Raw genomic sequence first — 17,546 nt, 5'->3', positions numbered from 1 at the left:
TTTTTATTTTTTAAATTTTAATTATTATTATTATTATTTATTTATTTATTTTTGTTTTCTTCTAATTGAAGAGGGTGAAGAATTTGATGTTGGTTATGCTTCTTTTGAACAAAATATGAGTGGTTTGTGTTAAAGAGTATTTATACGTGCTTATTTGTGTATCTCTTATAGGGGTGGTAAATGAGCCAAGTTATTTGTGAACTTGGCTTGGCCCGGTTAAACTCAATTTGAATAATAAATGAGCTATTTGCGAACACAAAATATGCTTGAGTATTAAAGATAAATACTTATATAAACTTGTTTCGGCTTGAATAATGCTTGTATATTAGTTATATATGTATATTAGTTGTTTAGAAAAAAGTATGTGGAATTATATAGGTTACTTCAATATGGGTTTATATGTATGTATATATATATATATACCCAATCATATAAAAATTAATATAAGATTGTAGACTTGTAGTGTAAAAGTATTAACATACAAAAGAATAAATGCTAACTATAGTTAATTCTTAGATAAATAGTTAATACTATGAACTAGTTATAACATATTTAACTATATAACTACATGCTAATAATTAATTTGATAGTGTAGGTATATAATATTGTGACATGGTTAAGTTGTGAATTAACATATTTAATAAGCTCCAAAATGATATATTTAGTTATTAGTACGTTAAACTTGTTGAGGTGCTCATGTAGATATGTATTTTCTGCCATCTGTAATGAGTATAACTATTTCTTCATATAGCTGGGGTGGCTTGACCACCCCAAAAGGGCTGGCTATCTAATCGGCGGCCACCTCTTTTTTTTTTTCAAATTGTTTTTTTTTAAAAAAATAATAATAATTTTTTAAGTTTAATATATTTATATTTTTAAAATATTCATTTTTTTTATTAAGAGTGACACGTGTTGCTATTTTATTGGCATTGACGTGACACCGAAAGGAATCCGTAAAAATTTTTAGCGGAATCCGACTCTAGGGAGCAATTTGTAAATTATACTAACCACATGGATCTATGAATGAATTTTGATATTACATGGAGCGATTTGTAGTTTAGGCCAACTACAAGGACCAATAATGCAACTTTTCTTATATGTAAATAGAACTACGTTTTGCAACTTCTTCTTTTGTCAAAGATTGCAACATCCTTCATTTGTTATTTATTTATTCCAAATAGAGTTGCTGTCATGAGTTGAAGCATATAGATTTCGACTGAAATTTTGAGTTTGTGAACATGTACATAATACTTTAAATCATTTATAGGGGGTTGTCTAACTTTATTGGCTTTTCTACTCCTGAAACCACTCCTCCAAAATAAATGAATGCTAAACCAGAAGTTAGGGAATCCATAACTCCTGTGACAACTACTGTTAAAAGTGTATTTAAGTAATGAATATTGTTAAAAATTGTTTACCTAATCGAATAGGAAATCATTAGATGGATGATTGTTTAGTTACATACATTGAGAATGACATATTCAAAATTATCAACAGTGAAGAAATCATGCAGTGATTTCAAAATATAAAGACTCATCGAGAAAAATTGAATAAATTAACGTTAGACGTGACATTAAATTGTAAGTAACATTTATATGTTTTAAACAATAATTAATTTTGTTGAATTGTTTATTTATTTCGTTAGTTATATTTTTTTAATAATTTTTTGTTCAATTTTTTTTTTTTTTTAAAAAAAAAAATCTTGACCCCCCAAACCAAAATCCTAGCACCGCCACTGCACATCATTCATTGAAAATGTAGGCTTTGAAAAGTTTCAACATTCCAAATATGACATATTTATCAGTACTAGATAGTTAGTTGAAAAACCAGCACAAAACTTTCATGGAAAATAAAAACTTGGAGCAATCATTATTTAGTCAGTATCTGCATACAAGTCATGCAAAGCTGCAGACTGAGTTCACCTATTGAGGCTGAGGTTTATTTAGGGGGATTTGCAAAGTCTTCACCAACATTTCCAACATGATTGAGTGTCCAAAGTTCACAACCAGAGAATTCTACAAGAAATTTGGTCATTAGCGACAAAACTTTCAGCGATCGCTAATGGTCATGGCTAATTTCAGAAATATATATATATATATATATATATAAAATTTTTTTCGAGCACAGGCCTATTTCCAATACGGCGGAAGTTCATGGCTCCTGGTGGGAGCTGAACCCTCTCCCTCGCTTGATCTGTCTAAGGAGTATACATCCCAAGCACCATCTCTCCAGTAGGTAGAGTTGATCTCAGGGACATGTGCAACCTTCCAATAATCCCCACCTTCAATTTCTGGACGTATGCTCAAGATTAACTCATTAGGCATGTCAAAAAATTCCACCAGTTTCAGCTTGCTAAGGTGTTCGATACCTGATGGCAGCCTGTGCAGGGATTTGCAGCGCTGCAGGATTAGCTTTTCAAGGAAAGGCATTGCTCCCATTTCTACTGTAACCGTCTTCAGTGCATCCATCTTGTCAAGGCCTAAAACCTTCAGCCTCTGAAACCCTCCAGCCTTGAACTGCAATATCTCTCCCTCATAAACCTGCAGAAATTCAAGATGTACAAGATTGGGCAGACCTTGAAGCGATTCAAGTGGATCAACCTTCAATTGACTCCACTTCAAAGACACCTTTGCCAAACTATGGAGAGAAGATATCCAGTATGGTAACTTCTCTAAGCATCCTGTCAAGTATATCCGCTGAAGAAATGGAGGAGGGAAAGACAGGCTTTCAAGATCGATGATCTCGTCCTCTTTAGCTGACGTTATCGACAAAGCGCGAAGGTTTGTTAGCAAATTAATGGAGGAGCACAGAGCAGCCCCTTTTTCTCTTCCGAGCTTTACAATAACAAGCCTCCGCAGTTGATTCAGCCTTCCAAGCTCTTTCATCATATCATCACCGCCATGATCCGCCTCTATGACGCCGAGCTTTTGTAAGAATCGGAGACGTCCGATTTGTGCCGCGGCCTTAAAACCATATTTGCAATTGAAGTGTGCATAGGATTCAATCTCATACCGATACACCAATAGGTGGCGAAGTTTCTGAAGCCGCGAGATCTCAGCAGGCAATGCAGTCACCCATGTGTGTTTAAGATCAAACGTCTCCAATATCTGAAGATTCCCAATTGAGCTTGGAATGATTTCTATCTTTGTTCCCCTCAAGCTTAGATATTTGAGATGGACCAGCTTGGTGATCTCATTTGGGAATATCGCTAGAGGTGCACCTTGCAAATCTAACAAATTAAGTAGCCTAAAATCAGGAGGAAACAAAAGGGATTTTGAAGACTTAGACAGTGATGATTCTACCCTTTGGAACATGAGCAAAGAGCGAAGCCGACCGTTGCTCTTGGTTTCTAGTACATCCTGCGTGGCTTTATGTATTGACAGGCGACGAACTTTGTCAGGCCACATCATGTTTTGTCCTCCTTGAGCTATGGTTGCAAAATTTTGGTCACTTGACTTCGAAATGATTATCTCGCGGAGAAGATCATGGATGCGACATGTTTTGATCCTCCCTTCGCTGGTCGTCCCTGCCACTTGGATTAAACTTCTGTTCAAGAGCTCGTAGAGGTAGCCCTCTGCAACTTCTTCCAACACCATTCCTTCTTTTTCTTTCACAAACCCTTCTGCTATCCATAACCGAATCAGTCTCATTTTGTCAATGAGATGACTTGCAGGGAAGGTGCTAAAATACAGAAAACAAGACTTTAGACTGTAAGGTAAATCATGGTAGCTGAGTAACAATATCTTTTCCATGCCATTGAGTCTAACATCTTCTTTAAGTTCATCAGCAAGGCTACGTTGAATCAGATCCCATTCATCTATCCTATTCTTGGTCCCCAAAACACCACTGATTGCCACAATTGCAAGAGGCAATCCTTCACATCTTCCGAGGATACTTTCTGTAATACTCTTCAAATCTGGAGGGCAAGAGTTATCCCCAAAAGTTTTTCTGCAAAATAAAGTCCAGGATTCTTCAGGAGACAAAGGGTTCAAAGGATAGACATTACCATTGAACTCCTTGCAAGAGACAGAGGCTACTTCAGAGTTGCGTGTTGTGAGCATGACTCGACTGCAGCTGTTGTTTGGCAATGTATGTTTGACTGCATCCCAATCAACCATATGCCACACATCATCTAACACAACAAGGTACTTCTTATGCTGCAGAAAGCTTTTGATTTTTGTTCTTAGCTGATCAGTGCTCATGCTGTCCATCCCTTGAGGAACTGGTTTCCTTTTCACCTTGTAGAGTTGCTGAACCATGTCTTTTAGGAGATCTTCCATCTTAAAAGATTGAGAAACTGTTACCCAAGCACGGTATTTGAACTGCAGCTTCACTTGTGCATCATCATATACTTTCTTTACCAGGGTGGTCTTCCCCAACCCTCCCATGCCGACCACCGAAACCACTTCGCGTCCGCTATCATCCTGGACAAGCCAGCTGATCAGTTGCTTTTTGGGCTTTTCAATGCCCACAAGGTCAGCTTCTTCTAGCAGAAGGGCATCCTGTCGGCGGTCATTACAAGTCTTAGCAGTAATCTGGGTGTCAACTATAGTAGTTTCACCCTGGAATCTCAGGCGTCCCTCCGAGATACTTTCAAATCTGGATTTGATTTGTTGTATTTCGGAAGCAATATGATGGCGAGCTCTCAAATTCCTCATGGAGAAAACAATTTTACTAAGAGAAGCCTTTAAATCATTCCCATGAGGATTTGTTAGTTCAACTACAAGCCTGTATTCATCAAGAACATCTTCAATATCGTAAGCCACATCTCTCACTTGCTTCACCCACACGTCAAGTTGAGGACTCCTCTCCTCCATTTCATCAGCAGTTCTTAGGAAGGCCTTCATGTTCGTCAGTTCATCTGCGATCCACACGGTTTCTTCCTTCACCCCCTTCAGTAGTTGCACCTCTTCTTGCATCAAGGCCGTCAGCTTGTCAAGTATATAGGTAACCGCAATATCAGCCATTGTTTCTCAGTTTTTTCTCAAACCAGCCTTTGCGTTTCTGAATATAGTATTTGTGTTTTTGAGACTGTAAAGAAACCAGGCTAAAAACCTCTAATTTCTTTTTCTTTGGTGGAGAAACAAGGGCAATTGGAGATGAGGTTTCTGTCTGAATTTTGGGTTGCTCTTCTAATTTTTATAACCATTCTAGGAGGCAGTACTGCCAACTGATTCAGGTTGTAGCAGACGAAATGCTCAAGTTACCCAATAAATAATTATTTTCATCCATTTTTCAACCCAGTGAACTGGTGAATGAATTCTAAACTTGTTATTCCCGGCTGCTTCAAAGTTATCTTAAGAAACAAATCAAACAACTCCGACCACAAAATATTTAAAACTATTATCCAAGTTTTAATATTCTGTAGGTTTTAATATCTCATTACCTTGTAACTTCCTCTATTTTGTCCCCTTGGTAAATTGCCATGCTCCACGCGCACTTCTTTCCAACCCAATTGCAGACAAGTCAAAATTTCCAGATATCTTCTGGATTTCCAGTTCTTAGGAAGGCCTCCATGGTCGCCAGATATCCCATGCCAAGTTGCCAACTGGTAGCCAAGTCAATCACAGGAAGCATCTCAACATCAACCACCTCAAATGGACTTCCCGTACACAGAAATGTTGACTCACATATTTTGACCAAACTTAAAGAACAGAAATTTCATGGTGCCTTCTTTTTGTTTGAATGATGATCGAGTACATATGTTTCACAAGTAAAGGCACACTTTTTTGGGATATCCAATGATGCCAGTTTGAAAACTTCAACATTTTTTAGTTACTTTCATTCTAAATTATTGCTTTTGGTTAAGGATCCATTTGGGTTTGTAATTTAAAAATAACGATTTTAAAATGTGTAAATTAAAAAAGTATTTTTTAAAAATGTAGTTAAAAATTTGCAAAATTATAGTTTAACCTATAAAATTTTAAGTTAGAATTTAAAATTTTAGGCCGGTATGGGGGTGGCCGAACCACCCCCATGGCCCTAGGGGGTGGTTCGGCCACCCCCAAGGGCCAAAACCCATAAAAAAAAATTGAGGGTTTGCCCTTGGGGGTGGCCGAACCACCCTCTAGGGCCACGGGGGTGGTTCGGCCACCCCCATACCAGCCGGCCTGGGGTGGCCGAACCACCCCCGTAGCCCTAGGGGGTGGTTCGGCCACCCCCAAGGGCCAAAACCCATCCAAAAAGAAATTGAGGGTTTGCCCTTTGGGGTGACCGAACCACCCCATGGGCCACGGGGGTGGTTCGGCCACCACCAGAGCAGCCGGCCTGGGGTGGCCGAACCACCCCCGTGGCCCTAGGGGGTGGTTCGGCCACCCCCAAGGGCCAAAACTTATCAAAAAAAAATTGAGGGTTTGCCTTTGGGGGTGGTTCGGCCACCCCCAAGGGCCAAAACGCATAATTTTTTTTTTCTTTTTTTCTACCATGGGGTGGCCGAACCATTTTTTAAAATTTTATTATTTTTTATCATTTTTTAAAGATTTCAATTTTTGATTTTTAATTTTTTTTATGTAGTGCCACGTGTCAACCTCAGCGGTTGACACGTGGCGAGACGTTAAAATTCGGACGGAAAATCTAACAGAGGTACCAAATGGGTTTTTACCCTTAATTCAGGTACCACCTATGATACAAAACAAAACTGAGGTACTAAATTTAAAATCACGTAAAACTCAGGTACTAATAGGGTATTTAACCCAAAATTTTAAGTTAGAATTTAAAATTCTGTATTTTAAAAAAACAACAAAATTTTTAGATTTTTTTTCCCAAATTTCATTTAGATTAAGGTTTGATATGTCAAAATCAGTGTTAGCCATAATAATGCATGACAGGAAAGATGCTGGAAAATTCCTTTGTTTTTTTGTTTTTTTCTTTTCCCTGTGTGGGAATTTATTATTATTATTATTATTATTTAATGAAATCCTATGGGCCTCCTTCTTGACCTAGCAAAGGAGAAGGCGACAAAACCCTAAAAGAAAATTCTCTAAATTGGCAACCCGAAGCGCCACAAATCACAATCCCTAGATAAAGACGGTTTTTTTTTTTTTTTTTTTTTTTAAATAGTGTACAGAAATTTGTCTATTCTTATAAGATTAGATGGCATTTGAATTTATGGATCCAACGTAAGTCAAATAAATTTATTAGTGAATTTAAAAAGGTTGTGTGAGATGGGCACAATCACTAATCACTAACAAATTCTAGATAATGGAGAGATAGAGAGTGGGAAGGGGGGTCAAGCTTTTTGCCCCGGTTTTCAAAATTTAGCACACGAGAAAATCCCCCACTTCCCCTTTTATTTGATTGAAGGTTGAGCCCAAAAATGTTGACAATATGAAAAATATCTAACTAATAATCAGGAAGCACCATCAATATATAGCATCAAGAAGGTCAAGCCAGTGTGAAAAAAAAAAAATTATTAACAATTCCAGCTACCTCAAGGCTTTCAACAGCCTTTTTTAAAAAAACAAAAACTTAAATAGTATTGGAATTCAACATAACAACAGTATTGGAATGTAACATCAAAACATTTCTACCATCCTCCCTAAATATATAAAATACATTGGACAAATATAAAATATATCTCTGATTTCTCTTGCCTATAATCTTGACATATAAATGTCTTTTAACAGCTTTTGCACAGGAAAAACACCTCTAGCTTCTTCATTATTGTGCAAATTAAATAAACAAAATAAAACTTGTGTTAATAATTGGTCTAAATGTACAAATATCTGCTTCTATTATCTAACTATATAAGAGTGTACATACACCCATATATGTTTAAAATTAAACTGTTAAACAAGAATTAAGAAATTAAGAATAATTTCTTTCTTTTTCCAGTGTAGAACTTGTAGTCCCTCTGTTTTTTCAGTTTTCAATATCTTTTTCTTCTTCAGATGATGTAGTTAGAAAGATGGATAAGAGTTGGATGAAGTTGCCGCGAAGTTCGCGAGAGTATATTCGCGGGGTTATGGCGTTTGTGAAATTTGCACGTGAACATGAGAGTAGAAAAGGGGTCATTGTGTGCCCCTATAAGAAGTGTTTTTTGGGCAAATCATGGTCCTGTAAAGTTGTATTTGCCCATTTAACGTCAGGTGTCGGGATTATTGAGGGTTACACTGAGTGGATAATGCATGAGGAATCACTTGTCCCTCCCGTTCATAACGAGACAATACATGAAGCTCCCAGAACGCTTCAAGTGGATAGCATTCCACTACATGAGGGGTCAAGTGGGATGCAAGACATGCTTACTGACGTTTTCGTGATGCACGATGTTTGTGTAGAAGTCGGTGAGTCTCAAGTGGGAGTAGAGGCCGAAGCCGAAGCCAAGTCTGTGGATGTTGAAATTGAAGACTCTAACAGGGTGCCGAATAAGTTAGAAGAATTGCTAAAGGATGCCGATACGCCACTCCATGGAAATACAAAACACAGCAAATTGGGAGCTATTGTGCGTCTATTTAGTATTAAGTGTATGGGCGGTTGGAGCAATACATCACTCTCTATGTTGCTCGAATTCATTAATGAGCTGATGCATCCAGATGCAAGTTTGCCTAAGGACACATATGAGGCAAAAAAGTACTTGAAGGATTTGGGCCTTGAGTATGAGAAGATATCGGCTTGTTGCAAAGGTTGTATGTTGTTTTGGAGGGAAAATGAAAAGTTGGACAAATGTAAATTCTGCAATGAGTCCAAGTGGAAGGATGACTTAACTAATGAAGATGGGTCGACAAAAAGTTCGAAAAAAAAGTCGGTCAAAGTGTTGCGTTGGTTTCCTCTAATACCAAGGCTGCAGAGGTTGTTTATGTCACATCATACATCGCCACATATGAAGTGGCACGCTCAAGGTCGTACAAAAGACGGTGTGTTGAGGCATCCGGCCGATGGAGAAGCATGGAAGACATTCGATTCACGTTACCCAGTATTCGCATCAGACCCGCGAAATGTGAGGCTTGGTTTAGCGTCAGATGACTTCAATCCTTTTGGGAACATGTCCTCTAGTCACAGTACTTGGCCGGTAATGTTAGTACCCTACAATTTGTCTCCTTGGATGTGCATGAAGCAATCGTATTTTATGTTAAGCTTGATTATCCTTGGTCTGAGTGCACCGGGACATAATATAGATGTGTATTTAGCGCCCCTTGTAAGTAAGTTGAAAAAACTATAGGAAGTAGGGGTAGAAACTTTTGATGTAACATCGAAAAAATATTTCACAATGCATTCGGCCTTGATGTGGACGATAAATAATTTTTCGGCATACGGTGATTTGTCAGCTTGGAGTACACATGGCCGGAAAGCATGTCCTTGTTGTAGGCATGAAACACAATCAACGTGGCTAACTTATGGTAAAAAAATTCTGTTTTATGGGACATAGGCGATGGTTGCCTCCGGATCTTCCATGGAGAAGAAACAAGAGACGATTCAACGGTGCGCAGGAAATGGTTGGTCCTCCCAAAGTGCCGGATGGCGATGAGATCATGAGACAATTAGAGTGTGTTGTCAATCGGGCAAGGACCGGACAGAAGCTGCCGGCTGGGGAAGTAGATTGGAAGAGGCGAAGTGTATTATACGATTTGTTTTATTGGAAATATCAATTACTACGCCATAACATTGATGTGATGCACACAGAGAAAAATATAGTTGGTAACATACTTGGCACGCTATTGGACATGAGCAGTAAAACCAAAGACAACCACGAAGCACGTCAAGACTTGCGTAAGATGAAATTGAGACCAGAACTCTATCCATTTATCACGGAAAACGGCAAAACACTTTTGCTCCCAGCTTGTTTCACAATGACGAAAAAAGAGAAGACTGACTTCCTGCAAGTGTTCCATGATGTTAAAGTGCCCGATGGATATTCTTCAAATGTGTCACGTTGTGTCAAGCTCAAGGAATGTACTGTTGGGGGTTTGAAGAGTCATGCCAATCACATAATCATGCAACAACTTATGCTAATTGCACTTCGAGGAAACTTACCGGATGATGTTGTGAGGCCTTTAATTGAGCTATGTGGGTTCTTTAGGGATATTTGTTCAAAAACACTGAGGGTGGAAGATCTGGATTGTCTAGAGAATCAAATACCCATAATCTTGTGCAAATTGGAATGAATATTCCCTCCGGGTTTTTTTACATCTATGGTGCACGTAATCATACATTTAGTACGTGAATGCAAACTAGGCGAACTGGTACACTACAGGTGGATGTATCCCGTTGAAAGGTAATGTTAAAATTCTGTTAACTTGACATTTGTTCAACTGAATGACCTATTACAATATATATGTCTTATGTGATGGTCTCATGGTCTGGCTTTAATGTAGGTGCCTTGGTAGATATAAACGTACCGTCCGTAATAAGGCCGCACCCGAAGGGTCTATTGCAGAGGGTTACATTGTAGACGAATTGTTGACATTTTGCTCGCGATATTTAGTGAACGCGCCAACGGTCCACAATAAAGCCCCAAGACACCAAGAGGAATCGAGATGGGCGACCAATTGGATAAAACTTGATAATATCACGTTTGAGCAAGCACACCAATATATTTTATTCAACTCTGTCAATTTTCTTCAATTTTGCACGTGAGTGACATTAGTAAATACGTATTATACGCCTCTAAATACAATGAAAAGTAACCTATACATCTTTTGTTGACGTATAAGATGCACATGGAGTCGCTAATGGAACCAAACAACTGAGAACGTATCTCGCATCAACAGTTGGTGAAGCAACAGAGGGACCAATTCTGTAGCTGATACAAGTCATACGTAAAAGAATTGTTGGTTTGAATAATTATTTGCCTATAAAAGCATCATGAAATCCGATTTTTTAAACAATGTGTCTAAATCACAGGTTGATAAGTTGGCCGAGGCGGATAGAATGACATTGGGAGAGAAACTTGTAAGTCATGCTAAAAGCCCAATGTTTGATGCTGTAGAATATAAGCGGTATGTGGTTAATGGTGTGTTATACTGCACCCTGAATGTCGACGAAGAAAAAAAAGTCAAAACAGTGGAGTGTGTGTCACCACTGAAGATGGTCCCCCCTACTACGGTAAGCTAACTCGAATAATCAAGGTTACATACTACGACTTGACGCGGTATGTGCTTTTCAAGTGCAATTGGGCCGACATTCAACCGAATAAGGGATACAAAAAAGACGAATATGGATTCGATCTTGTCAATTTCAAGAACCTAATACACACGAGTGCGCGACTAACCGATGATCCGTTCGTACTACCAAATCAAGTATCGCAGGTGTATTATGTCAAGGATCCTAAAAATCCAAATTGGGTTGTTGCTGTAGGGACAAAACCTAGAAATGTGTATGATGTTGGCAGTGGTGAAAGTGATGATTATGCTGAGGCTGACAGTTATCATGAGCACGAACCGTTCAACGTCAACGTAACGGGAGACATTGGTTTTGATGACATTGATTGTGCACGTACTAATGTATCGGCCACCCAAGCAATATAATAATTGTATGTATAAATATGGTTAAACTATGATATAGAATTCAAATATATGGTGTCTAGAATGACTTACTTATAGTCGTCTCACTTTTATTTTCTAAGCATGTCGTTTTTGTTGTAAAAATATTGTATATTTTATTTACTATTAAATGTGACCCATTTTCATGTGTTTGTAGGTAGACATGGCCCTTAGACAAAGAATGCCGCAACTAGGAAAGGATTTTTGGACGCCTATAGACCGCACATCGATTGAGCGACCGGTTATAAGGTCGGACGATACGACACAAGACCCTAACGAGACACAATGGGGCATAGATTGTCAGTATGTACTACATGAGCGACCGGTTGTAGGGTCAGACGATACGACACAGGACCCTAACGAGACACAAGGGAGTGTACATTCTCAGCATATAGTACATGACCAACCGGTTGTAAGGTCAGACGAAACGACACAGGACCCTAATGAGACACAAGGGGTTGTAGATTCTGAACAATGTATAGCACCTGATATGGAGTTTGGATCATCAGCACAATCAGTACCCGAGACTTCACAACATAGTGGTACTACTCGGGTGCCGCGTATATTACGGGATGGGAAAGTTTACACAATAGGTATGAATTTTTTTTTTTATATTTGATGGTAGTCAATCACTTTGGTAATCTTGTACTATTATAGTAATAATCAAGTGTGACTAATATTTTTTTTATGAGTTGTAGATGAGCAGGGTAGAAAGAATGTTAGGACTGTTGGTAGTCCTAAGGACATATGGCACATACCTGATGGGGAAAAGGCGGTGATCAAATTCAACCTATCCTACCAACCAACCGGCCTGGGGGTTGAGAAATTTAGAAGAATTTGTGGGAAGATCATAAGAAGTGGTAAATTCGTACGGCTGCATGGTAACTGAAGGACATTGTCATTGGAAGGGAAGGAAGATATGTGGCGCACCCTAACGGTATGAAAATTTCTATTTCCATGTCAATAACTTCTTATTTATAGTTTTGTAGTCTTACATTTCCAGTTAATTAAGACATGGGATATCATTTTTTGTGTAGCAAAAATTTTATTTTGAGCCTATTCACCTACTCAGGCACATAAAAAGATTAACGTTGATGGGCCTAGCAAAGAAAAGAAGGCAACACAGTTACGAGGTGAAGAAGAGTCTAAAGTTGAAACAAGGTGATACCGTACAATCTGTGGTCAGTAGGGCTTCACCAACGCCAGTCTTTGATGCAGAAGACTTCGAAATTCGATGCAGAAGACTTCGAAATGATAAGCCGTGCCAAAAACGTACTTCTTCACACTTTGGGATCGAAGAGCATCGCACAGGTTGCACGAGAAATGGTACGTCTAATAGATAAACGTTCACAGCTTGTACGTACTGCGGTAATATAATAAGCTTATAATTGATAATGTTAATGATATTGCAGGAGGAAGACATAGGAGAAACACCGAACCAAGATGATATGTTCATTGTCTCGCACACCAAGAAAGATGGGAACCCTCTGAATGCAGCGGCTGGAGAAACTATCGTAAGTGGTAAATACAACATATTAGTTCTAGGTTCAAGTTCTCACCCTTGGATGTTTTGTGCAGGAGAAGATGAGAGAAATTATCGAGAATCAGTCGCCTGCAGAACGAGTGTGTTCACAGGGGTCAGTCTATTGGTCGCATAACGATGTGTGTGCACAAGTGCTAGGAGGAGAATATTCCGGTCGTGTACGAGGGGTAGGGCTAGGGCCGACTCCCGGTAAATCCACCTCTTATACCTCCGGACAAGGATCGATCTCTAGTGTGCCTACTCCCAAAGAACAAGAAATGGCTGCTGAGATGGAACGTTTGAAGACTTTGTACGAAGCGCAATAGGAAGAGCTTGCAGCTGTCAAACGTATGGTAGCCTTGATTATGGCAGAGAAACAATCATCAATGGGAAACAACGAAGAAGGTGATGTTTTGGTTTACACTTAACTTTTGATTAATCAATCATTAATTGTCCCCTGTTACTGTTCATTGCGATTGTTTTATTTTTATTTCAAATTTCACTAGAATAATTTATGGTTGAAGAGGAATGCTAATAGTTAAGAGGAATGTTAACTATTATATGTTTAGGTTGAATCTTGGAATTCTCGTGAACATGTCTTTTTAGTTATTGGGGGAAAACATCGTCAACTCGTATTTTCTATTAGCAACAATTTTAGCTGCTTATCAATGATCTTCTGTAGAACTTGCTACTATTTGGTAGTGTAGGTGCTGAAATGGCTCTGTGGTGCAAAATACCGTCATTATTTTCTCTATTCTATTATTAGCTTAGCAATGTGATATTGACAGTTAAAAGTTAGCTACTTAATTCCTAATGCTACTACTAGTTTAAGGATCTATATATTCTATCATTTGAAGCGAAAAATAAAAAATGAAGTTTGCTTGTATGAGTACGTATCTAGGCAGTTATTTTATAATCATTACTTGTGTTTAGTTTTCACCTAAAAACATGTTAATCATAACTTCATTAAGATGGTTTTTACCTAACAATTTGAGATTTGTATACCTATTGCAAAAAACACTGGAAGCATAAATGAACAAGATGGTTGAAGCAAGCAATGCACACAAGGTCGTAAATCGGATTAATTCTCCTCTGGGCCGGCTTGCATGCATTGATGGTTATAATTGTGCATGGGAACAACTTGTTTTAATATTTTTAGATTTTTAATTATGTATTTATATTTGAATTCTGTAATAGGTATATATGCATGAATTTTTTAAATATGTAAGCTATTGGACTATTGTTACGTTGTGAGCAGTTTGAATTTGGAAATAGATTTGGATTTGGATTTGAAATTGTATTTGAATTTAGATTTGAATTTGGGATTTTGGAAATGGATTGGAAATGTTGTATTAGGGTTTTTTTTGGATTTTAATTATATATTTTTTTAAAAAAATTATTCTGGACGGTTTGAGCCCAAACCGTCTAGAATTATTCGGGTATTCCACATAATCAATCCCAGACGGTTTGGGCTCAAACTGTCTGTAAATTACGGACGGTTTGGGCCCAAACCGTCCATAAAAATTTACGGACGGTTTTATCCGAACCGTCCGTAACAAATTACGGACGGTTCGGGTAAAACCGTCCATAATTTCTTATGGACGGTTCACAAAGAACCGTCCGCAATTACTGAAACTGTCCGCAAATGATATTATAGATCCATTATCCTGGACGGTTTTAAACCGTCCAGAAAAAACCGTCTAGACCTTTTTCTAGACGGGTTTTTATTTTTTTATTTTTTTTTTATTTTTTTTATTTTTTATGTAGTGGGAGACCTTCGCTTGATTTGCCTTGAGCCTCTTGATGAGAATCTCCAAGTCGTAGACGATCTCCCACGTGTTGTCGAAGACCATCCCATGGTTGGGCAAGACCTCCCACGCAGCAGTCCTCTACTTCTTTTGGGTGAGACCACCCACACAACGGTCCCGTGGTTTGCATCGAATTGCTGGGAAATCCTCTTCATCTTCTTCGATCTGCCACTTCTCGTCGTCATTTTCCCCCCTTTCAAGCGACGAAACCAAACATTCTCAGGTCGTCTTTTCGTTTGTGGATTTTGCTATCATTTCTTTATGAATATGACTTAAATCTAGGTATTGAATATGAGTATTGAATCTTTGCTAGCTTTCTAGGTATTGAATCTGGCTTTGGTTTGATTTTTCTCATGTTTTGGCTTGAATCGGGGATACCCGCATAACCCACACAATTTGCCCCGCACCACCCCCACCCTGCATAAATGCAGGGGGATTTTAGCAGGGTATGGGGCAGGGCCAAAAGAGGAGCATGCCCGCCCCTCTCATGCTTAGCCCTAGTAACTTCAACATTTTTCTGTTTAAGAATTTCCAAACTATGAATGAATTATTGTGCGATTTTGGATTTTCCTCAAAACTTTAAAAATTTGTAATATGGGATTCTAATATTTCAGATCCTTTCCATTACCCCCTTTCAATTAGGATTTTCTGTTAAAAATCAATATTAAGGAAGCAAAACTACCCCTTTTATAATTTTTTTTAAATAATAATAATAATAATAAAAAAAAGACCCACAACTATCACCCTTTTTATTTTTTATTTTTTAAAACTAAGGGCATAGTTATATACTTAAACTTTTTTATGGGGGCTTAACATATATTTTACATACCAGCGGTCTAAATTACAAAAAGAAAAATCAAACAATGGGGGGTAAATGAAAGATGCTGAAAGATTAGAATCCCATATTACAAATTTTTAAAATTTAGGAGATCGAAAATCACATAATAATTCAGGAGAGAAAGTAAAGTTTTGCATTTTTTCTTTTAATTTTTGGCAATTTTGACTGGACAATCTTTTGTGCTCTTCAAATGTAATACACTGAACCAGAATAAAAAAATAAAAAAATATTACCAGCCCGTCCAGTCCGCCCAATTCTGTGGACATAATCCTCCGTGGTGAGAGGAAATCTATAGTTGATAACTACTTCAACATCTGGAATATCCACATCAGTAGCTATCTGCACATATATGGTCTCAGATGAATCAATTACTAAAGAAGCTGCCAACTATAGCATAATACGTCTACAAGATTCCTCCACTTAATTATAAGTGTTCCATGCACAGCCTACACTTCAATCATTTTCTTTTCTAACCTTTTTATTTTTGGTTTAACCTGAAAGTGCTAAATGCCCTAACACAGCTAAACTCCAATGAATATATGTTGACATTAAATCTGTTGTGACAAAACAATTTTAAGATCTCAAAGAAGCAGAAAAGAACATAATAAAAATAGCCCCATCAGGCCACCCCCAAAGGGCTGGCTACCTAATCGGCAGCCACCTTTTTATTTATTTATTTATTTAACAAATTGTTTTTTTTAAAATAATAATAATAATAATAATAATAATAATAATAATAATAATAATAATAATAATAATTTTATAAGTTTTATATATTTATATATTTTAATTTTTTAATTAAGAGTAACACGTGTCGCTATCTTATTGGCGCTGATGTGGCGCCGAAAGGAATTTGTCAAAATTCTTGACGAAATTTGACTTTAGGGAGCAATTTGTAATGTAAGCCAACCACATAGATTTCTGAATGAATTTTGGTACCACATAGAGCGATTTGTAGTTTAAGCAAACCACATGGATCAATAATACAATTTTTCATAGATGTAAATAGAATTACATTTTGCAACTTCTTTTGTCAAAGATTGCAACATTGTTCATTTGTTAACTATTATTATTTTATATTTTATATTTTATATTTTGTTATTATTATTTTTTCTAATTACAGTTGCTGTAATGAGTTGAAGCATATAGATTTCGACTGAAATTTTGAGTTTGTGAACATGTACATAATTCTTTAAATCGTTTACAGGGAGGATGTCTTATTTTACTGGCCTTTCCTCTTAAAAGCACTCCCCCAAAATAAATGAATGCTAAACCAAAAGTTAGGGAATCGGTAACTCCTGTGACAATTACTGATGAAAGAGTATTTATAGTGATGAATATTGTAAAAAATCGTTTACATAATTGAATAGAAAATTAGTAGATGGATGATTGACATTGATTATTTAGTTAAATACATTTGAGAATGATACATTTTTTTTTTTTTTTGAACGGAAACAATAATTTATTATTGACATGGTGAAAAGCCCAAGACTTACATCTTGAAAATAAGGGACAAGCCTCCCATTCTCTAAACCAGAGGGATCTGGCTTAATAAACAGTTACTAAAGCCGAAATACAAATTTTACAAGAATGACAATTGAGTCTCTCTTGCATTAACGCTCACTATCTAAAGAAAAGAGACCAGATCTAGCAATTAGCTAACAAATATTCCCATAAAATTTGAACCCAAACAAACGCAGACTGTGACCCAAAAAAGAGAAAAAAAAAAAAAAACACACGACACTGGAAGTAGAAAACCACCCAAAACAAGCTGCCGGCAGTGGAGGAAAGAGGCCAAGAGGCCGGATGGCGGCGCGTGAAGGCCACGCGCCGACACCGGCGCCACCCAGACGGAGGACAGACGCCGGACGACCGGAAGCCGCCGAGATCGGCCAGAAAAA

The 17,546-nt window shown here is 37.7% G+C and overlaps 2 protein-coding genes across 2 annotated transcripts; one reads left to right on the top strand and one right to left on the bottom strand.

The window, feature by feature from the left end:
- Window positions 1-1,838: 1,838 nt before the first annotated feature.
- Window positions 1,839-5,286, bottom strand: LOC133854038 (disease resistance protein RPM1-like). The gene has a single exon (XM_062290064.1). It carries the CDS (start codon window positions 4,965-4,967, stop codon window positions 2,130-2,132), a length of 2,838 nt encoding a protein of 945 aa, XP_062146048.1. The 5' UTR covers window positions 4,968-5,286; the 3' UTR covers window positions 1,839-2,129.
- A 2,620-nt stretch (window positions 5,287-7,906) lies between these two features.
- On the top strand, window positions 7,907-10,100 carry LOC133853969 (uncharacterized). Its single transcript, XM_062289988.1, has 2 exons — window positions 7,907-9,012; window positions 9,365-10,100. Exons 1-2 carry the CDS (start codon window positions 7,907-7,909, stop codon window positions 10,098-10,100), a joined length of 1,842 nt encoding a protein of 613 aa, XP_062145972.1.
- The last annotated feature ends 7,446 nt before the right edge of the window (window positions 10,101-17,546 follow it).

The sequence above is a fragment of the Alnus glutinosa genome, chromosome 13, assembly GCF_958979055.1.
Source record: "Alnus glutinosa chromosome 13, dhAlnGlut1.1, whole genome shotgun sequence".
Taxonomy (NCBI): Eukaryota; Viridiplantae; Streptophyta; class Magnoliopsida; order Fagales; family Betulaceae; genus Alnus; species Alnus glutinosa.
The sequence above is the reverse complement of the archived record's forward strand: the minus strand, read 5'-3'. Positions and strand labels throughout refer to the sequence as shown.